Below are 23,338 nucleotides of genomic sequence, written 5' to 3' on the forward strand. Positions count from 1 at the left end.
CCGTATCCCAACGTTTGTGATACTTTTGAAAAGGGAACAGTCTCTCCACCTAATTCACTATTTTTCCCGTGGGTATTTACAAAAAGTCTCCACCTTTCATGATTTTGAAATACTTTGGTCAGATTCTCTTGAAAAATTATCTTCTGTTCAAAGGAGAACAACTCCAAATGATCCAGTCTATGCATTGAACTGAATCCATGGAATCACCTTGGTGAATTGTTTAAGAAGGATCTGCAGATGCTGGAAAATCGAAGGCAGACAAAAGTACTGGAGAAACTCAGCAGGTGCAGCAGCATCTATGGAGCGAAGGAAATAGGCAAAGTTTCGTCCCGATGCTGCTGCACCCGCTGAGTTTCTCCAGTACTTTTGTCTACCTTTGGTGAATCGTTTTCTGCACCGTCCAAAACCTTCACATCGTTGCTAATACGTGGCAGCCGACAATTGAACACAATAACCCAGTCGTGGCCAAACCAGCGTTTAACCTGTTCACTGCCAAGTTGTTGTTTTTCATGACCCAAGTATACTTGGGCGTGGCACTGAACAGGTTAATGCACTTATTTTCAATGTCACTGTAAAACTGACTACATTGCTATATTACTCAATACCTCAGCCAACTCTATCATGTTGAAACAAACTGTTTGAGTACAGTTTTAAATCGCTCTGTTCTTGTACCCCATTCAGAATTGTGCTTCGATGATGCTACCTGTTCTTATTTGTTGTGTCTAAATTTAACAGCTCACACTTGTCGGCATGAAATTTCATCTTTCAAATATCCACTCATTTCACCAGCCTGTCTATTTCTTAAAACCACCTACTGTCCTTCCAGTTTACCAGGTCAACAAGTTCTGTCAAGTACAAATTTGGAAATTATGCCCTGCACATCCACGTTCAAATGATTGCAATAGGTAGGGAATACACAGTTTCTAGTATTGGCTGTTGAGAAGATTCATTGGGCACCTCCTTCCACTCTGGGGGGAAAAAAAACCTTTCACTTGTATTCCTCTTTGATTCCAAAAATTTGGTGTGATTTGCCTTCAACAAATCCACGCTGCCTTCCTTTAATCAACCTACACTTGACCAACTTACTGCTAATTCTATTCCTGATTATGAAACCCTTTCCTCACCACTGAGATCAAATTGACTAGTCTGAAGGTACTGAACTCATGCCTGCACCAACTCCTTCACCATTTCCATCCGCAACTTGGGATACATTGCAGCTGAGACAATCATTTGTTGGTTGTAAGTGCAAATGGTGCTTTTCTTGTTTCCACTACTAATTTGTAACATGCTTAGAATCGTAATTTCACCAGCTCTTGCTGCGATTTCAACAGCAGATATAAAGTGCTTATTAATACCTCAGCCACAAGCTCTGCCTCCAGCACATTTTTGTCTTTGGCCTAATTTCTCTTGCAGCCCTGTTACTACCTCCATGTGTGAACATATTATCTGATAGTCTTTTGTTTCATTTTTCACTTCCTCTGTGAACTTTCTGTAATTAGCCTGGCGCTCATTTATGTTATCTACCAGACTTTGGTCATTTGCATTTTTCACATTGTTTTACACACTCTCTTTGATCATGTACAAAGTGCTGTATATAATTTCCTTATCATTCTTCATCATGAGAATGTGGCTAGAATGCATTTTAAAAGGCTCCCGATATTTCGTTATAAGATCTTTGGTCTTACACTCCCTACACACTTGGGGGCAATAATAGAGGCCAATTATCCTGCAGACCCACACGTCTTTAGGATGTTGGAGACAAGCGGTCCCAGTGAGAAACTCCACACAAACAACATCCGAGATCAGGTTCAAACCGGGCGCTGTGAGGCAGCAACTCAATCAACTGCACCATTGTGCGACCAATTCTCTCCTTTGGTCTGAAAACATTTTACTATTTCTGGTGCTGTTTATCTCCTCCAATCTTGTTTGCGTTTTCTTTCCATTTTAACACTACCCTCCTCTAGCCAGGCTCCTGCGAAATCAACTTGAACCTCTCACCAGAGTGCTAACGAACCTGCCTATGAGAACATTGGCCCTGGCTCTGTTACAGTGTAATCCAGCCAAGCAACATCAATCCCAACCAAAACTGGTTCCCTGCCCTCGGGATGGATAAGCCTATATATCACCATTACAAGCACTCATTTTTCTGTGCTGAGCTCCTATTTCAACATGTCCTCGTGTGTGGAACGGAGTAAGCTGGAGTTTACTGCCTTTTGCGATCCTGCATTGTAACCTTTCTTTAACTACTTTCCATCCACCTGCAGGACCTTATCAATTGTTTTCATGACAGATTGAGGCTATGACCTCCGATCTGTTTACCCTCTTTCCTCCAGAACTTCTTGCTGCACTTCATGATACCCTTAAAGATGGCATCCGGGAAGCAATAATGCCGTTGTGAAATCACCTTTACAACCGTGGGAAAGTCGGTCTGCTCCTCTAACCACGCAGAGCCCAGGAATGGAAACACTAGGGACATCAGATACTGGAACCTTGAGTAGTACATATATATTGCTGGAATAACTCAGCGGGTCACGCAGCATCTCCGGAAGGGGTGCATTGGCAAATTTCCAGTCGCGATCCGAAAAGTCATCTCTCCATGTCTTCCAGAGATGCTACCTGACCCGCTTAGTTGCTCCAGACTTTGTGTCTGTGCTTCCACAAGAAACCCAGCACATGGATGGACTCCAGTGACATCAGCTGTTTAGTTTAGTTGAGAGACACAAAGTGTGGAAACAGACCTTTTGGCCCTCCGCGGCTGCGCCAACCAGCGATCCCCATGCACGAGCACTATCCCACACACGAAGGACAATTTCACCAAGCTAATTAACCTACAAACCTGTACACCTTTGAGTGTGGGAGGAAACCGCAGAAAACCCACGCAGGTCACGGGGTGGACAAACTATTTGCCTCGCTCCTTGATTTTGAGAACGAGTGGTATGAAGTGAGAGGCTACCGCATTCTGTGGTATTTGCCACGGGCTCGTTTAACATTCATGATTATTATAGGTTAGGCTTATTAGATGAACAAAAGGACTTGTGAAAACATTTTATTGCAATGTTTTGTGTATTTCAAATAAGTTTTTAATTAAGAAATGTAATGCATGCATTCAACTGGCCTTGCAAGATTAAACATTTTATTTGGCTTTTAAGTGAATTACATTGCAATTAATTTGCATTTACAAAATAATTTAGCAGTTGCATGCATCCACCTACATAAGGAGAAAACTGTTTAAAAAAAATGCATAATAGAAACTGAATCCATTAAACATTTCCGGTTGATATGAACTGTTTTAGTAGTAAGATTATTTAACCATTTCCAAGAGTTAAGTTGGAATTCTGAATTAATGAACTTGTGCTGGGAAATATAACACATTATTCAAAGCACAAAGTATTCCGTTAGTTCCTCATTCACTTGATGATCAGGGTACTTCCTGCAAATAGTTAGTGCGTTGTTTTGTAGTGAAGCTGTATCTTTAGGCTGTTCCCTTTTCTCTTGTGATCGAGCTGAAGTGTTGGGCTGACCAACTCCAGGACCTTGTTCTTCATGTGTGAGCCTCTACCTCAAACACTTTAAACGCATTAGAGGTGCTAGGCTCTTAGGGTTAGGGTTGAGGGCTCACATCGGAATCTGATCCTGCCCAAGTTGAGCAATCACCTTTGCACGCCTGAGAGCAACTGCCTTTGAGATAAAGGAACCCAGGGTGAACATTGTTTTATTCTTTTCTCTTCGGGTCATAAGACAAAAGGATCAACCTGAGCTGGGTTAAAGCAAAACTGACCCGAGATCAGACTTGTTCGTTATGACCCATGAGAGCCATCATTTGAGGCATTAGTGTTTCATTACCGTAACAAAGTATTTTTAAATTATCTGTCCTGTTAAACGAAGATTTCATTGGCATTGTCAGCCATGGTTGTTTACCTTGTTTAAATTACTAAACAACCAGCAGTAGCATGATGGACAGAACCATGAAGCAGGTTATCCCCGTACCTTGGTGTGCTTTTGAAGTTGGTTTTGGTGTTGTCACAATTTGGTGTACAGTGCTTTTTGTTCCAGTGATTCCATTAACCATTGGCCCTGTGGTCAGACTGGAAGTAACAACCTGAAATGGACTTGAAGTATTTCCTTCTGCACCGTGAGAAGTGGTTGCATTGGTAACACTTGGGTTGGAGACCATTGAGATTCCAGCAGAAGTGGGTGACGTGCGACTTGCAATGGATGTTGAGTCAAAGGTTGACGCCGATGTTAATCTGCTTGTCTGGTTGTCCATGGCTGCACTTGACATGCTGGCAGTTGCAGTGGACCTGGGTAAAACTGTGCTGTTGGACGTGAATTCAGGCGCAGTGATGGGCACGGTAGTTGACGGAGGTCTTTCTGTTATATCGCCAATAGTACTAACCAATTCACTTGGACTTTCGGTGCTCGCTGTTTGCAAGGTGATATTCTGAGTAGGTATAGGTGATGCAGTACCGCCAGTGAAGCTTGACGCTGTTGAATACAACCGAGAGTAAGAAACTGAATCTGAAAGCGGTGAAATATTAGTATTCTGGCTTGCTAAGGCGTACGGCGTGCTCACGTTGGACTCTTTGTGTCTGGTACTTGTCGTTGTTCCAATTAAGGACTGATAACTTGTAAAGGTTGAGCTGACGATTGCTGCTTTATTTATACCTGAGCTGCATCCACTTTGACCACTTTTGTTTCCTGCAGTGCACGGACACCCAAGCACTGTCGGCACGGTTTGCAACCATCTCAACAGATGCACATTCTGTCCGTCGTTGCATACCCAGTTATTTCCATACAGACTAATCAACTCCAAACCAGTGAGCTGATCAACAGTACTACTTGGAATAAATTGTAAGCTGTTGTTGTTCAAATACAATTTCAAGAGTCTTTTGTGGTGAAAAGTATCTGGGAGGATATTGTGCAAGTTGTTGTGTGACAAATCTAAAGTACTCAAGTTGTAGGGCATGTTGGTCGGGACTGTCCAAATTTTGTTTCCACTGAAATTGAGGGACTTCAGGTTAATCAGCGTGTTGTTAATTAAAAAAGCCCTTTCAATCAAGTTGTTGGACACGTCCAGTTTTATAAGGTTCCACTGGGAGACGGTGTCATCCTTCTGTAGTGCTTTGATGTAATTATTTGATGCATCAAGTTCCCACAGTGCCAATGGCAGCAGCGCCGGCATATTACTGAGGTTGTTGTTAGAGATGTCAAGGAATCTCAAATTGATGAACTCGGTCAGCCTGTCATCAAGGTCCTCAATGTCATTATGGGATAGATTTAGGGAGATTATGTTGGTCTGGATGTTGTTGGGAAGCGCTGTTAAGTTTCTGCCTGAGCAATCTATGTGCCTTGCATTGTGGGAGCACAAACACTCCAGAGGGCAGGTGGCTGCGGCTGAAGACAGGATGGATAAAAGAGCCAAGAAGCATCTGGTTAACTTGCTAAATTCCATTGTAGTCCGAGAAAGGAGATAATTGAACAATAGTCGTATTCTCTCTGCAACAAAAAAAAGTACATCCATCATTAGGTTTAGATCTGTTATTGTCATATGTACTGAGGTACAGCGAAAAACTTTGTGTTGCATGCTTAGCTTAATTTAATTTATTACTGTCACATGTACATGGTTACAGTGACATGCTAATTCTGCATGCTATCCAGTCACATCATGCCATACATGAGTACATAGATCCTCTTCTGGAACAGCAGGCAGCATGCTATCCAAACAGATCAGATATACCATAGGTGGATACTATAGGTGGATCAGTTCATATATACCATTAGTGGATCAGTTCATACTCAAGTACAATAGATAAAGTAAAGTGGAAGATACAGTGTGGAATATAGTTCCCGGCATTGTAACACACCAATTCCATATACAAAGTCCAATGTACACAATGGTGTAACAGTGAATCAAATGGTACCCCAGCTTGTGGATGGACCCCAGAAGCCTGATGGTGGAGGGGACAAATTAACTTATAATTGTTGAAAGGATCTGATTTTCAAATATTAAGCTCTGCCCTCTGGCTGAACATCTTCAATCTGACTGCCCAATGTAAAAATGTAACTGTTTTGTTGTGGCCGCTGCGCCCCCCACACCCCCCCCCCCCCCTTTCACCCCCGCAATGCGTCCCTGCCCACCTCCTCAAAACAAAAATACCCCATGAAAGTGTCTGACCTCAGCTTGAGTGAGATTCGTCAATGATATGCCATGGCTGACAAGATAATTGCATCGAGAATCTCAAAAGAGACATGCCTTGCATTCTAATGCTCCTGTGGCTCAGTTCCAGTGTGGTGTTAGTGAGTGCCTTAGCCTGTATTTGCTTTAGAGCCTAAATGTCTGAATAGCCCATTATTGTTGCTTGTGTTAAAACAACTGGACATAGAAACGCTTTGAAATGATTACAACACAATGCCAATGTTTTATGTTGATGGTGAGATTACAACTTTATGATTCTTCAACGCATTCCCGATGAAAGAAAAAAAAAATATTTTTTAAAGTTGTTGTTAACTCAAAATTTAAAAAAATGCACTGTGTTATTCCAAATGATAAAGGCTATATGTGATAATTATTCATTTACCACTAAATCGCCAGCACAATACACATGTGTTCAGTTTTAATAGAATACTGCTTTTCAATATTTTTAAAAATGCAATAAATATTTATTTTTATAAGCAGTAGGGGGCTAAAATACCCAATGAAAGGCTATTTTGTCTAATGGCTGTTAGAATTACAGCTGCTGCCATGGATTCTGTGTTCACACACAAGCACTGCATTAAAATCCATTTTAGCTGGTCTCAACAAATTTCTTTTCCCTCTGCAGTCTCTGGAAAATGGTGCAAGTTAAAAAAAATAATAACTTGACTGATAAGAACAAGCAAAACACGGATAGAAATCATAGTCGACTTACCAAAGCAGTTCCGTTCAAGTCGTCTTGTTGCTCAAGTGCTCTTGATGCAGATGTTGAGTCTTGGACACTTGCTCACAGATGAACTATTTATACCCATTTCGAAAGGACGCAGGGATCTTTGGAGTAAGCACAGTGCCCTGATCGCAGTTTAATCTAAATTACGTATTATTGACAATATGACCTCATTTTTGAGACACCTCCCCATATTGTGTATGACACAAATTAAATTTATTATTTCGGTAGCACTAGGCGAGTGGCAGGCAGCCAGTTTGTTGCATTGCCACTGTTAATGCAGCATTGAAAAATGTAGTTGTGTTTTTTGATGCAATGGGAATGTTAAGTTTCACTCTGTTTAAGGTTACTAATTTGCAGTTTAAATGAAAAACGATGATAGATTAATACAATTTTATTCCTTGGAGTGCAGGAAGCTAAGGGATGACCATATAGAGGTATATAAAACCATGATGGGAATCGATAGGGTAAATGTATGGTCTTTTACCCAGGATAGGAGGATCAAGAACCAGATGGCATAGGTAGGTTTAAGGTGAGAGGGGAAAGTTTTGATAGGAACTTTTTGATAGGGCAACTTTTTCACTCAGAGGGGAGTTGGTATGTGGAATGAGCTGCCAGAGGAGGTAGTTGAGGCCGGTATAATAATAGCATTTAAAAGACACTTGGACAGGTACATGGTGGACAGGAAAGATTCAGAGGGATATGGGCCAAACGCAGGCAAATAGGATGAGCTTAGATTGGGCAATTGGGTCAGCATGAACGAGATGGGGAGGTAAAGTGTTTAGCAACCTGGAGATTGGGTTGATTTATTCCCTACCCCTCCCATTCCCATACTGATGCTTCTGTCCTGGGCCGACTCCATTGTCAGAGTGAGCCCCAACGCAAATTGGAGGAACAACGCCTCATATTTTGCTTGGGCATCTTACACCCCAGCGGTATGAATATTGACTTCTCTAACTTCTTAATCCTTGCTTTCCCTCTTTCTCCATCCATCCCTAGTTCTCCGACCAGTCTGACTAGTTCCCCTGATTAATTTTTGTCTCTTTGCTTTGTTGTTCACCTTCCCCTTGCTAGCAATGATCGTTCTCCTTGGACTTCATCCCCGTTGATGTCTTGTTTTCACACCTCACCCTTCCTTATCTCTAGCTCTCCCCCAACTCTTAGTCTGAAAAAGGTCTCGACCTGAAACGTCACCCATTCCTTCCCTCCAGAGTTGCTGCTTATCCCACTGAGTTACTCCAGCATTTTGTGTCTATCTTCGGTGTAAGTTCCTTCCTGCATACTCCTGGACACGAATGAGAGTGTATTGGTGGCAGCTTTCAGGGAGTTTGAAAATGTATTCCAGCTAATTTGTTGTACACAGTTTCCTCTGTTATCCATCACTTTCCCTGGTATGACAAATGGGAAACTATCATTGTAATGCACAGCAAAGCACAAAGTGCTGGAGCAACTCGGCAGGCAGGCAGGCAGGCAGCATCTGTGGAGGGAATGAGCAGACAACATTTGCCATGCACATGTTTGATTTTTATGGCATTTCTCCTTTCATATTTTTTAACGTGCAAGAAATATTGTGAGCGGGTAGGTGATGAAAAATCCTATGCTCTTTTGTGTTGGGGTTGGTTGGATTACAGTTTGGGATGCCGTGCATAACTGGATGAGCTTTCTACTTTGTTCCCCGTGACTGCAACTTTATCATCGTTTTGATCACTGGATGTTTTTTAGATGGTGTGTAAGATGCAACACAGATTTTCCCACGGCACATTTTAAGATCCAGTCGGCATTATAGTTTTAATTCCTTTTTTAAGTGCTGGTGGATGGATACAAAGCACCAAATTAATGTCACCATGAGGGTTTGAAATGCAGACCTTCTGCAATTCTAAAACACAGGTAATACCATCTGATCCATTTGGCCTAACCCACACTATTGTGTAACCCTTTCACCACACCCAAAACAACAAATACTCTCTGTCGAGGTAAAACAATCGCTTAAATATCCAGTATAATTTGGGGTGGTGGATGGAAAATTCTTCTGTGTTAATCATCCGTCCCAAGGGATTATGTCCATGTTCAACAGTTTGATCTGCCTGAATATTGGATACTGAAAGCAGTAATCTCAGCTCCACTCCGAACCACACCGGTTGCCTGATCCGCTGAGTTCCTCCAGCACTTTGTGATTTGATTAAAATTCCAGCATCTATAGTATCTAATGTCACTGCTTTGAGAGATTCTTTTTTCTCTGGGGAAAGAACAACAGGAGCGTTTGTTGGTCGGTGATATGGAGATACCCGAAACATCGCCTATTCATGTCCCACAGATTGTCGCCTTCCCCCCCCCCCCCCCCCCCCCCCCCCCGCCCAAACTCCCCAAAATGTCACCTTTACACGTCCTCCAGAGATGCTGAGTTATTCCAGAACTTTGTGCCTTTCTTTGTTAACCGGCATCTGCAGTTCCTTGTGTCTACTCTTGGTTATTTTCTGAAGTACATTTGAGGGGGAAAAATGTGATTTATCATGCTGTTCCAACAAAACTTGCCCGAGAAAGTCAACCTGTACCTAACCCAAAATCAGGTTACTTGGAGACGACAGCAGCACAAAGCCAAGTCGGTTCCCAGAGAAAACTTGAAGTGAATGTGGAAATCAATATCACATGTTACTTCTATGGGACACAATTGATAGTGTGGTATTTGACTTATTGAATACTTTCAGCATAATTCTGCTTTTATTATAATATATCACAGAATGATTTTATTTTGCAAAGACCAAATCTTGGATTAAGTCCACTGCCCATTGTTAATTGAAATTACCTTGATTCACAGTTGTTTAGATGCTATCTCCAATTCTGCGGTTTACTACATGCATTATAATGCAACCTGTACAAATAGGAACAGATTGAAGAGGTGCAAGTGTGGGTATATATTGCTCAAATCACTGCCGTGAGATATTTGCCTTCCACCTCAGAAGCTTGATGGTGAGAAGCTACACAGTCTTCAGTGTGGCACTGTGGCAGGTCGAATTTTTGTTCCCACGTATCTGGAATTAGGCCAAGACGTTGGTGTACAAAATGAAAGTTCTGGCAACTTAATTGTTAAACAACTAATATCAGATTTAAAATGTAAAGTGCCTCTCGTCATTTAATGCTCTGTGCATATTTAGGTACATGTAAAGCTGTTGTACCGTGATAACCAGTCAGCGGAAAGACATATACACGATTACAATCGAGCCATCCACAGTGTACCGATACTTGATAGAGGGAATAACATTCAGGGCAAGATTAGGTCCAGTAAAGTCCAATCAAAGATAGTCCGATCGTTTCGAATGAGGTAGCTAGTAGCTCAGGACTGCTCCCTAGTTTTTGGTAGGATGGTTCAGTTGCCTGATTACAGCTATGAAACCGTCTGTACATATATCAAAGGAAGGATATGCTTGTCTATGCAGAGTAAATTTGCTTGATTAATTCAAGGAGTGAAGAGGTTTGACCTTTATTGATTGGGTTTTGGAAATATGTCATCTGGCCGAACAAACCGCTGCCTTGGAAGTGAAGATCTTTTATGATATCCTTAAGAAACACAGAACTGCAGATGCTGGTTTATACCAAAGGTAGACACAAAGTGCTGGAGTGACTCACTGGGTCAGGCAGCATCTCTGGAGAATATGGATAGGTGACATTTTGGGTCGGGTCCCTTCCTCAGACTGGAGTTGGTGGGGAAAATAGCTGGACTAGGGAGGTATGGGTGGGACAAAGCCTAGCAAGTGATACGTGGGTACAATTGAAGGAGTGACTGGCAGATGATTGGAGGAAGTGACAGGCGGAGAGGAGAGGTGAAAATAATAACCGATTGTAAATAACCCCTGATTGTGCCTTTATCTTTCTGTTTGATGTTTTGCCTCTATTTCACAAATTTCCATTTGTGCTCTCATAATACTGTTGATGGGCCGACTTCATGGTGATATCAGATGTGCTCGTACCATTTGGAGTTCTCACCTAATGGAGTGCATTTGGAATATAATCAAGAAAGATCTGGAAACAGCTCAATAAATTTGACTGACAATGAACCTTGGGTTTTGTGTCTGAACCTGCTCCGGAGAAGAGCACGTCGTCTGTCCATTCCTTCATGAGATGCTGCCAGACCCGCTGAATTTCTCCAGCATGTTGTATTTTGCTGAAGATTTCAAAATGCGCTGTTTCTTGAGTCTCGTGAGTTTAGGGTACAGTTTTGATTTCACTTCAGGTGGCATTAAACTTGCCTCAGAGACAGTGCAGTGAACACTCATTAGATTGATTCCTGAAATGATTTGAGTCAATTGGGCCTACGCTCTCTGAAAGCTGAGATGATCAAATTAAAGCATGCAAGAAGCTGAGGAGGCATGGTGGAATGAGTATTCCCTGTAATGGTGGGCATGAAACTAAGGGATGTGGTTTCAATGTAAAAGGTTAGCTAGCTAAAATTCAGATGAGGGGAAAATTCTTGTCACAGGGGACTACAGATTTTAGAAATTATTTGCCTCAGAGGTGGTGAGTCATTAAAACACGCAAGGCTGATTTTTTTTTTAAATTGTAGAGGAATTCCAGTGTGTGGAGATTTGGCAAGAAAGTAAAGTAAACACCAAAGATCAGGTCAACTCCAAAGTTGTCGGCACAGCAGGACATGTATATACCAAAAAAGATAACAAATTAGGCAGTACAGATGTGAGGTCATTTGTTAATTACAGGAGTTGTGCTTTACTCTTACATTGTACAAAAGTCGCGACTTCTCCGTTCCAAATGCGACAAGGTACAAAAGTAAGCAGTCCGAAGAAGAGTCTCGACCTGAAACGTCACCCATTCCTTCTCTCCAGAGATGCTGCCTGTCCCGCTGAGTTACTCCAGCATTTTGTGTCATCACCTATCATCATTATCCATGTTCTCTCGGGATGCTGCCTGACCCGCTGAGATTACTCCAGTATTTTGTGTCTATTTGATAGCTCTCCTGATTATAATCTCCATGTTATGTTGCTTTTTTTTGTTTCCATTTGACATAAAATAGCATGAAGAGCTTTCAACTCAAATACCATCGTGGAATGCGTATTCTGTCAAATTTGAGATGCATTTAATGAACACTCAAGCCAATGCCGTTTTTGAATTTATTACTTTTTTTTTGGTGTACAGTAACATGCAAAACTTGGGGATTAACATATGCAGATCTGGCATAGCATCGTTAAATGTATCTTGAAATTTGATCTTGAAATAGTTAGAAATTGTTTTTCCATTGTCCCCATCGTCTCTTGGTGGTATATTTGATTTCCTTGCTGATGAATTTAAAAGTTTAAACGGTGTCTAAATGGCAACCATAGCAGGAAGGAATATTTTATTTCTCAAATGAAAATAGAGGAAATTGATTGATTTTTTTGGCCCTTGTCACATTGTACAAATCTTTTTCCATGGCAAGGTGGAGGCGAGGTCGTGGGGAGGGAATTATGTACACGTGTCTGTGCTTCGATTTTGAACGGCACCAAAATTGTTGATGTGCTGAACGGTGAAGGTGTTATCTAAAATTACAGCAAGATCAGTTGGGAAGGTTGGGTCAAGGAATGGTAAATGGAATTTAACTCTGACAAGTATTGTGTGCCAAACCAGGCTCGGTCCTTTGCATAAATGGTGCATTATCTGGGAAATTAGTCCAAGAAATGGCAGATGGAATTTAATTTGGACAAATGGGAATTGTTGTATTTTGTTGCATTTAGTTCAGTTAATCCAGGACAGGACTTGCACACTAATTGGAAAGTCTCTGGAGAGTGATGTACAATGCAAAGACCAGGGGATGCAAGTACATTGTTTCCTGAAAGGCAACACAGATTGTCAAGGTGGTGAAGAAGGCGTTTGTCATTCCTTGATCAGGGCATTAAGCACAGGAGTTGGTAGGTCTTGTTACAACTTTACAGGTCATTCACGAGACCACACTTTTGGCTGCAGCTCTGGTCGCCTAGCTATAGGAAAGATGTTATTAAGCTGAAAAGTGTGGAGAGATTCATAATAATGTAACCAGGATTGGGAACACTTGAGCGCAACAGTTCCTCCCCCCCCCGCCCCCGGAGCACAGGAGGCTGAGGGGTGACCTTATTAGATATATAAAATCATGAGTGGCATGGATAGGGTGATTGCTCAGTCCTTCTTCTAGGGTAGAGGTGCCCAAAACTAGAGAGCATAGATTTAAAGTGAGAGATGAAGGATTGAAAGGGGGACCTGAGGGACATGTTTTTAACACAGAGAGTGGTGGGTATATGGAATGAGGAAGCTTTGAATGCTGGTACAATTACAATATTTAAAAGCCATTTGGCCAGTTATTTATACAGAAACGATTTTGAGGGAGATAGGGGAAATGCAAGCTCAGATAATTTGTTCGGCATAGATGAGTTGGGTTGACAACCCTGTTTTTGTGTTATATAACTGTACAACCCAAATTCCAGGCACAGAATTTAAATTTTCTTAACTAGTGGGTCTACAGAAGTTGGTGGAACTACAAAATGCGTTCTTGCATTCTTGCACAGTTTGGTCGAAACTTCTGGCACTTGCTGCTTCTTGTACAACCTGCTAGCAATGAGGAAAGCTTTTTTCACACAGAGAGTGGTGAATCTGTGGAATTCTCTCCCGCAGAAGGTAGTTGAGGCCAGTTCATTGGCTATATTTAAGAGGGAGTTAGATGTGGCCCTTGTGGCTAAAGGGATCAGGGGGTATGGAGAGAAGGCAGGTACAGGATACTGAGTTGGATGATCAGCCATGATCATATTGAATGGCGGTGCAGGCTCGAAGGGCCGAATGGCCTACTCCTGCACCTATTTTCTATGTTTCTATGTTTCTATTCCACATATTTTGATCAATTAATCCCAAGTGCCTAAAGATGAAACAACAGAGCACTTTCACATAGGTTTTACTGCTAAACCTTGCTCTCCCCAAAAGTGTTGACATATGCATAATGAGCAGCCAGAGGTTATCTGGAATGTAATCATGATTACATTACCAGATTTTTCAACTATAAATGTTCCTCATTCCTCCACATGACCATCATTAGAGTTTGGCATACCAACAACATGTACACAGTTGTGAGCTGAAGTCAGATGTATCTCCAGGTGAACAGAGCTGGACATGGGGAGCAAACACTACCAGGTGGCACAGCGGTAGAGTTGCTGCCTTGCAGCACCAGCGCCCGTGATTCAGTCCTGACAGAGTTTGTATGTCCTTCCTGTGAATTTGAATTTCGTCTGGTGGAAAAAAAATGGAGTTTAGACTTACTATTATTGTTATGTGTACAGAGGTAACGTAAAAAGCTTTGTTTTGCATGCTATTAATAACAGATCGGATATAGTATATATAATTACAATCATGTCAACTCAAGAACAATAGAGGGGAAGATACAGAGTGCAGAATATAGTTCTCAGCATTGTGGCGCATCAGTTCCATGGACTAAGTCCATTGTCCACAATGGGGGTAGAGGTGAAATGGACAGTACCCTGAATAACCACTTAAGAATGCTTAATTGTTAGTGGTGTTTCATTTTTCATTTTTAGCTTTAAAATTGTTTTTCCATCGGTATAGAGAGAATGCTGCATTTACAGTAGCATTATTACAGCAGTATTAATTTCAATGATGCAAGCGATGATCATTCTTGCTCTCCATTTGAGACAATAGTGGTGCTTGTGTTTGTTCATAGTTGACTTCCTCATCACTCAATGTTGAATGATTGCTGAAAAATGGTTTGATGGCCAGGTAATCCAAAAGAGGAGCGTGCTAAAATTCTTCTTTGTTAATTAATTTCCCTTTGTTCAGGAAGATGGGAGTGAAAAAAAAGAGAGTGAAATACAGACTTCAATATCTGAAAATATATATTTTTTGAACTATGAAATCTGTCCACACTTTTAACAAAAGCAGAAGTGCAGCAACAAGATCGCAACGCTGAGGAAATTTTGCATTTGTATTCATGAACCCACATCTAACTTGCATATTAGGAAGATGCAATGTTTTGCGCTTTAGGTATAATGGATAATTTTACCACATCTAATTTTAAAATACAGTGCGCATCTGCTGATGCACAAACGGACTTGCTTCAGAAGAAAGTGACTCTGGGCCCACTTCGGAGAACCTTGCTTTCCACTCGTGTGATTTGAAGCAAACACTTGATCTTTTCAAACCTCCCATTAGAGAGGCGGAGGCAAATCAGAATTATTCACAAGATCCACAATATCCATTGGCGGAGGGGGCATATCAAAATATTTTGAATCTGCATCAGTGAGACCTTCTGGTAACTTTGAAGTCTCTGTATCTGTTGCAGGCAGTGGAGGCTGCGCGTCAGCTTCATCCGGAATATCATGTTCCTCGAGCAGTGGTGGGAACTCTTGACTAGTTGTTTTAGTTAAAGCTGGCGGTTCTTTTACTATTTCATTATCCCCTTTGACGTCAGCAGACAGTGCCTTTTCTTCTGACTCAGTTGAAGCCAAGTTATTGACCCCTTCAGTCGCCTGCAACTCCATGCTGTAGTTATCCAGTAAGGAATCACGTTTTCCCTTTTTCGAGAGGAAGCTGGTGAGCGAGGGGCGTTTTGCTGGAGCATCACAGCCTTCATCTGGATGTTCGGGGTCATTACTGATGACACCTGGGCAAGTTCCTGCCCATGGCGTGTCCTGCACATTATACTTTCTCGAGTATCTTTTCACCAGGAGGATCACAATTATGGCGACTACCATAAACAGCAATAGCCCTCCAATGATGCAAGCGATGATCATGCTTGCATTTAAGTTGGTGCCATGGCCTTTTCTACTTTTGTTTCTGGTTGACTTCCTCACTGTTGTTGAAATCAGTGACTTAGTATTGCTATCAACTTTTGTCACAGGCGAAGTTGATGGAGAGGCCGAACTTGAAACAGATGGCTCCAACGAATAATTTGATACAGTTTGTGAGGTGTTGGAAAACGTAGTTGTCAAATCGGAAGTTGTGTTGGGAAGATCATTTGTCTGTTCACTTGTATTCAGCATATTCATGGTTGTCGAAGATGTCAGAGGCATTGGGGTACTTGATGATGCAGTCAAAGTTGTATCTAATTCTTCTGTTGAATTATTGTTTGTGCTGTTTAAACCATTCAGGCCATTGACTAGCAGGCCATTGACTAGCAGTGCCAATATAGTCAACCGAATTACTGCCATGTTAGTTTTGAAGACACAGGATTTCAAAGCCCTAGAACAGCTGATGACTTTTCAGTACCTGAAAGAATGAAAAAGATGATTTGTTTTAGTTCATTTTTTTGTATGATTGCATTAAAAATGTTTTTTCTTAAAGATGAGATAAATATTAGTATGGACAGACGTATAGGCAGCGTACAGTTCAATGATGTACTTAAAAGATAAAATCATCCCATTAAGCTGGTTTGGCTGTGCTTGTTTTTGACCTGCTTGCGACAATAAATATTTTTTAAATATCCAAAACCAAATGGAAAATGTGACCGTATTTTACAGAGTGAACTGCAGGTATTTATTTACTTGTGTGGTGGCAGGATCAAGATTTGATTCATAAATTTAGTCCAGAGGTAAAACACAAAAATGCTCCTTTTGTTTCAGTGTTGATGGTACAGCCACAAGATTAGATTAAGGCAAATTTAATTTTAATTACTTGACATGTTTGTTTCATTAATGATTAAGTGTTTTTAAATGTTTCGATAAATGTTACTTGGATTTTGAATTCTTCTGAATCTGAGGGATACAATTACATTGGAAAAAAAGAACAACTTTGACACAGTTGGAACATGGCTTTTTACTTGAGCTTCAGTTGGAGAACACAAAGTGCTAGAGTAACACAGTGGGTCAGGCAGCATCTCCAGAGGATTGGCGAGTTTTGGCCCACTGAGCACATGCCGACCAATGATCACCCATTTGTGTTAGTGCTATGTCATCCCATGTTCATAGCTACTCCCTCCACATTAGGGGCAATTTAGAAGTTTTAATTATCCTGCATACCCCCACATCTATGGAGGGTGGATGGAAACCGGAGCACCCGGAGAAAACACACCTAGTCACAGGGAGAACATGCATCCCTACATAGATAGCTCTTGACTTCAGGATCGAACCGGGGCGTCCGACGCTGTGAGGTTAAAGCTCTATCAGCTGCGCCACTTTGCCACCCTTGTAAATTTACAGTGCAATTAGTATTAATCTGTTTAGGAGCTGACTTCTGTGATGAATGCAAGTAGCATTCTTTCTTTATGAAGACAGGTGGAGAAGTCATGATGGTTTTGCCGTTCTGCACTGACAAAGCATTTCCTGAGCTGAGGGAATGGGCAACTTAGAGACTGCTCACGACGCATTCAGGCTTAACAAGGAACTTGGCCAATTGCACTTCTCCTTTGTGAGGTCTTTCATCCTGTTATCGTTGTAAGAGGGTGATTTCACAATGCATGTGACATTTTGAAATACGTTCTATTCTCACCCTTGTGATAACTAATTTCATGTTGACCCATATTGCTTTGTCAATAAAGTCCATGCATCATTAAAAAAAAAAAACCTTGGATTTTGAACTTGCTCGTTGGGAAGCGTCTATTTAGTCAGCATCTTGTGTGGAATTGCTGACACATGCTTCACACAGTACATTGATTTTGAATTAAGGCAAAGCAACTATTCTGCAGAATCCGGAATGCATCAACACCTTTTGGGAGGATCTTTGGCTGGAAATTAAGAACAAAAAAAAAATGGGAGCTAGAGTAGTTGTGGAATTCTGTTTAAGAAGGAACTGCAGATGCTGGAAAATCGAAGGTAGACAAAAATGCTGGAGAAACTCAGCGGGTGTAGCAGCATCTAGGAGCGAAGGAAATGGGCAACGTTTCGGGTCGAAACGTTGCCTATTTCCTTTGCTCCTAGATGCTGCTGCACCCGCTGAGTTTTTCCAGCATTTTTGTGGACCGTGGAATATTCTATCCCTTTTGAGCTAGCTCCGGCATTCATTGGGTTTCATCCACATCAGCACTATTTTCCAGCACTATCACCATATCCCTTGGGATCCATTAATTAATTTTTATTTATTTTTTGAATGAGCATATTAAGTGAGTCTCTTCAAATTTCTGGGTATAGGATTTCAAATGGTTCACTACCCAATTAGTAAATACATTTTCCCCATGTTGATTTAATGCTGCTTCCCCCTTATTCTGAGACTGCGCTCCCTGGTTGTCTAAAGTCAAGGGAAACATCTTCCCTGCAACCAGCCTGTGAAGCCCATGAAAGATGGAGGGTCTCGACCTGAAATGTCACCTATTTCTTTTCTCCAGAAATGCTGTCTGACCCGCTTAGTTGTTCCAGCATTTTATATCTATCTTCAATCTGCAGTTCCCTCCTACACATGAAAACATTTGTTGGTTTGGATGACATCTTTGATTCTTCTGAACCCTATAAAATGTAGTCACAGTTAGCACAATCTCTATTCGTACACCAAATTTGCCATCCTTGGAACTGGCCTGGTGAATCGTTGCTAAATTCCCTCCATGGCAACTATATCATTCCGTGGGCAAGGAGAACAAAGTTGTACACAAAACTCAAGAGGGAATCTCACCAAAGCAATGTGTTTCTTGCCACCAAAGTCAAACCCTTTGGTCATAAAGGCTGACATACCATTTGTCCTCCAAATCAGTAAATGCGCATGCGCTTTGGCTTTTAGTGATGTGTGTACAAGCAAACCCAAGTGCTTTGAACATCAATGCTCTGCTTTTCTGTAATGTTCACCTCCAATTTTTCTACATTGTATTTCATTTGCCATGACCTTGCCCACTCACTCGACTTGTCCATATGCATCTTTTGCATTCTATGTTTTGAATGCTTCAATGGGATCTTGAAGTGCCATTCCACCAGGGGTGTCATAATTTATAAGGATGTGTAGCTGTGAAGGCATATTGAAGGTGAGCTATGTTTCTGCTATTTATTTAGAATGGATAATGTCAACAACTAACCCTAAAATATAAGATTATCTTTTGGAAAAAAGCTGAAATATTGTGTTTTCAGCCATCACCACTCTCTCTGGTACAAACATGTCTTCATGTCTTTTTGCAACTTGTGCCGTACTTTACTTTGTCCAGTTGTGCTGTTGGTTTGTGGAATCCTGCCTTCACAACTTATTTAAGGCAACGGTTGTAATCCAATGGTGCATTATTGAACCTGTACTTTGTGTCCCTGAAGCTGCCAGTTTTGTGCTTGTGAACCAGTTTGCTGTATGGATTCTGGCCAAAACTGGAAAGACTGCATCCGCACTCTGCTGCAGATCTGTAGTGTAAGCATACTAATAAATTGACTTTATCTATAATTTACTGTCTATTTGTATTAGTATAATAGTAACTGAATGTCACAGGACAGTAAATGTGTTTTAAATGATGGAGTCAGTCTCTTACATCACTTTTACACACAGCCTCGCACCAATTTGTTCAAATACTTATAGCCTGCATTGGCAGAATGTAGGCATGAATAAATTGATCAATGATAAGCTGCAAACCTTTTTTGTGTGTGATGTACTATAGCAATTGAGTGATTATGTAGGCACGGTCCTAGTATTGAGAGTCGTACTAAAAATATAACAGTTAACATTTGCTGCATCTTTTGTAAAAATAATTTGGTATCCAAACAGAAAAACGCTTAACAATTTTTTTTTTTTTATAAAAGCATTGCGCATGTTACTCTAGTTTAATTCAGGTAAACTAGTTGCATGATAAAACAGCTCACTGACTTTAACTAGCAAAACTTAATGGGAAGTCGGATTTAAAAGGCTTCTCACTGAGGCCCCATCGTGTGATTCCTTCCTTCCTGAAGTGAGGTGGTCAGCAGCTGCTCCAAGGGGACTTGACATCTGTTTCCTTTGAAGGATGTATTTCATGTTTTAATTACCAACCCGGTATAGGGAACTTAAGTTTTTTACTGATGCAACTAACTTGGCTGTAAATGTTATATTTAGTTTAGTTCAGTTATAGCGCGGAAGCAGACCCTTCAACTCACCACGACCGCACTGACCAGCGATCCCCGCACATTAACACTATCCTACACACACTAGGGACAATTTACACTTATACAAAACCAATTAACCTACAAACCTTTATGTCTTTGGAGGGTGGGAGGAAACCGAAGATTTTGGACAAAGCCCACATGGTCACGGGGAGAACGTACAAACTCCGTACAGACAGCACCTGTAGTTGGGATCGACTCCCGGGCCTCTGGCATTGTAAGCGCTGTAAGGCAGCAACTCTATCGCTGCGCCACTGTGCTGCCCTGTGGCTAAGGAGAAGTTGGTCTCTTTTTTTTGCCTTTTCCAAGTTGGAAAGATGCTTGGTAAGAGAAATCTGCGTTGCAGTGTCTATAAGATGGCTGACATGGGAGTAACTTCCCCAACCTGTTACAGTCAGCACATAAAGTACACACAAGCAATGATATTAATGTAATAAAATACAAAGTATTGGAGGAACTCAGCAGGGCAGGTAGCATCTCTGGAAAGAATGGATGTGACATTTTGCATTGGGACCCTTCATCAGACTACATTGGTATAGAAATATGTAATTCATTATATTGATTTATCTATTTGTGTGCCATTGCAGCGAAGCATAATTTCATATCATTTTTCCAGCTTGTGCTTGCCCACCCCATTACTAGGAATATCTTCAGCTCAGAAATTCCATACATGAAGACAAAGTTTAAATTATACCTGATGTGTTTGCCAAAGGGGGAGATTAAATCTTGTGACTGCCCTGACTGCTGTTGCTTACATTCATTGTCATATTTTAATAGCATAATTGGCAGAAGCAAAGTTCCAAGATGGTCATTGATTTATATAGCTTGCTTTACAACCTCGGGAGATTCAAAAACACTTCCACAATTCATTAAGATGGAGACACAAAGCATTTAAACAGGTACATGGATAGGAAAGTTTCAGAGGGATATGGGCCAATCGTAGGCAGATGGGCCTGGTGTAGATGGGACATTTTAAGGTCATAAGCTCATAAGTGATAGGAGCAGAAATAGGCCATTCAGCCCTTCAAGTCCACCGCTATTCAGTCATGGCTGATCTATCTCTTCCCTCCTAATCCCATTCTCCTGCCTTCTCCCCATAACCTCTGACACCTGTACTAATCAAGAATCCCTCTATGTGTAAGAAAGAACTGCAGATGCTGGTTTAAATCGAAGGTGGATACAAAGTGCTGGAGTAACTCAGCGGGTGAGGCAGCATCTCTGGAGTAAAGGAATGGGCGACGTTTCGGGTCGAGACCCTTCTTCAGACAGAATCACTCTATCTCTGCCTTAAGAAAATATCTACTGACCTGGCCTCCACAGCCTTCTGTGGCAAATAATTCCACAGATTCACCTCCCTCTGATTAAATACATTTCTCCTCGTTTCCTCCCTAAAAGAACGTCTAATTCTGAGGCTATGACCTCTAGTCCTAGACTCTCCCACCAGTGAAAACATCCACTCTGTCCAAGCCTTTCACCATTCTGTATGTTTCAATAAGGCTACCCCCTCATTCTCTTAAACTCCAGCGAGCACAGGTCCAGTGCCGACAAACGCTCATCATGGATTAACCTACTCATTCCTGGGATCATTCTTGCAAACTAGGCGTCTAGATCGGCATGGGCAAGTTGGGCAGAAGGGCCTGTTTCGGTGCTGTATAGCCCCATGACACTTACTGTGACAAGGAACTGAAGGTGCTGGAATCTTGAACAAGACACAATGTGCTGGAGGAACATTGAAGTAGAAAAAACACAAAATTTTTGATTGATAATTGGTGCCATTTAAAAACAAGTGAGTCTGGCCAGATATTTCCTTGCTGTTAAAGACTACAACGTGACTCAAATGGCTGCTATGTTTGGCTGTTCAAAACTCATTGTTCTTAGAAGAAAAAGCAATTAATTATACTGAGTGCCCTGAGAGATTTTGAATGAATAACATTATATAAATTAGTTATAACTCCATTTACATATAAATAAACAATAAATTATTTTCAATGGACAATAAAAGTGTTAATATACACCGCGAGCTAACTGGATTTGCCAGGTATTCAGAATAATGAACCTTGTAATAGCTAATAGCTACTTATTAAGATTGATTGCATCAAGTGGATTTGATACAGAATTGAAGCAATTTAGGTTTACAATAACATTGAAACCTTGAACAATCTGCCATTCACTGACTCCAACTAGTTCAGGTAATTTGTTGATGTTTTGTCAAGGACACATTGCTTATCTCATTCATCGCCCTCCTTCAGTCACCTCCACTCATTTCCCTCGTCCCCCTTCGCTCATCTGCCTCATTGCCGCACTCAACTGATACATCTGAGATCGCAAATTAACAGCTGGTTTTTCCATTGAAAGTTAATCCATGCCTTTGTCAAAATAAAATTGCACGTGCTTTTGAAAGGACTTACCACAGACGGAGCTTGGACTTGGAGCCTGAAGAATGTGTCTGGTACTGCTGTTTCTTGGTTATCACACGTAATACATAGATCTCTGTAAGACTGATCACTTTGCATTTACTGTCTCGCAAGTACTTAAATGAATACTCCAAACCAATCAAGTTCATCTGCTGTTGTGGTGTCACTTGTTAATTTTGAGGTTTCAGTAAAAGGGAAGTAAGTGCACCGTATGTTCTCCGGACGTGAAGAAATTAGTAGCAGGCTTGAGTTTTGCAAATAAAACCTGGTCGAAAATCCATTAAAGATTAGACAACAAATGCCTGATTTGTAAAATGTTGCTTGCTTCTCGTGCCATAGTCAACGAACGACACCATATTTACTGTAAACCTATTTGTGATGTTTTAATTTGCTCTTGCTCTCTTAAGTTCGCCAAGGTTGAACATTTGTGTGCAGTTACACAACCTTTGCCGGTGCAACACTGCACTCAACATGGTACTTCTGTGAAAGATTGCGCCTAGCCCCCTCTTCCTCTTCCTTCTTGCTGTTTGATTGTAAAGCAATCCATTTGCAAGTTTAGTTTTAAATAAAAGTTGTTGAAGTGAGTGGAAAGTAAGATTTTTTTTTTTTAAGAGGTTAAGAGATTCAAACCCTCATGCAAACCCCACAAACTTGTTTTCCATTGTCATGTTCTTACCTAAAGCTCTTGAATAAGATAGTGACAGCATGTTTCAATGATGGAAGTACTAGTAAAGAGGAAATGTCAAGATGGATGCTATTAAATGGAGCAAAGTAGATACAAATGCTGGAGAAACTCAGCGGGTGAGACAGCATCTGTGGAGCGAAGGAATAGGTGACGTTTTGGGTTGAGACCCAGTCTGAAGAAGGGTCTCGACCCGAAACGTCACCTATTCCTTCACTTCATAGATGCTGCCTCAACCACTGAGCTCCTCCAGCATTTTTATCTACCTTCGATTTTTCCAGCATCTGCAGTTCCTTCTTAAACATTAGGTGGAGGAAGGTACTTTTCCTT

General features: G+C 41.2%; 3 protein-coding genes and 1 long non-coding RNA gene across 12 annotated transcripts in view; 2 read left to right on the plus strand and 2 right to left on the minus strand.

Annotated features, from left to right (window-relative positions):
* Positions 1-23,338, plus strand: part of nf1 (neurofibromin 1) — a 325,252-nt gene that overhangs the window by 195,333 nt on the left and 106,581 nt on the right. The window lies entirely within an intron of this gene.
* LOC116988791 lies at positions 2,537-23,306 on the plus strand. Its single transcript, XR_004416069.1, has 3 exons — positions 2,537-2,649; positions 12,819-12,823; positions 23,290-23,306. It is a non-coding gene; the product is annotated as an uncharacterized LOC116988791 (long non-coding RNA).
* Positions 3,119-7,268, minus strand: omg (oligodendrocyte myelin glycoprotein). Its single transcript, XM_033045695.1, has 2 exons — positions 6,909-7,268; positions 3,119-5,496 (listed from the first exon to the last, which is right to left on the minus strand). Exon 2 carries the CDS (start codon positions 5,450-5,452, stop codon positions 3,932-3,934), a length of 1,521 nt encoding a protein of 506 aa, XP_032901586.1. The 5' UTR covers positions 5,453-5,496; positions 6,909-7,268; the 3' UTR covers positions 3,119-3,931.
* On the minus strand, positions 13,761-22,480 carry LOC116988789. The gene is made up of 2 exons (XM_033045697.1): positions 22,321-22,480; positions 13,761-16,148 (listed from the first exon to the last, which is right to left on the minus strand). Exon 2 carries the CDS (start codon positions 16,088-16,090, stop codon positions 15,089-15,091), a length of 1,002 nt encoding a protein of 333 aa, XP_032901588.1. The 5' UTR covers positions 16,091-16,148; positions 22,321-22,480; the 3' UTR covers positions 13,761-15,088.

This window comes from Amblyraja radiata, chromosome 28 (genome assembly GCF_010909765.2).
Source record: "Amblyraja radiata isolate CabotCenter1 chromosome 28, sAmbRad1.1.pri, whole genome shotgun sequence".
Taxonomy (NCBI): domain Eukaryota; kingdom Metazoa; phylum Chordata; class Chondrichthyes; order Rajiformes; family Rajidae; genus Amblyraja; species Amblyraja radiata.

Excerpts from the sequence above, each read along its gene's own strand:
- LOC116988789 (XM_033045697.1), bottom strand. The coding sequence starts at position 16,090 with ATGGCAGTAATTCGGTTGACTATATTGGCACTGCTAGTCAATGGCCTG.
- omg (XM_033045695.1), bottom strand. The coding sequence starts at position 5,452 with ATGGAATTTAGCAAGTTAACCAGATGCTTCTTGGCTCTTTTATCCATC.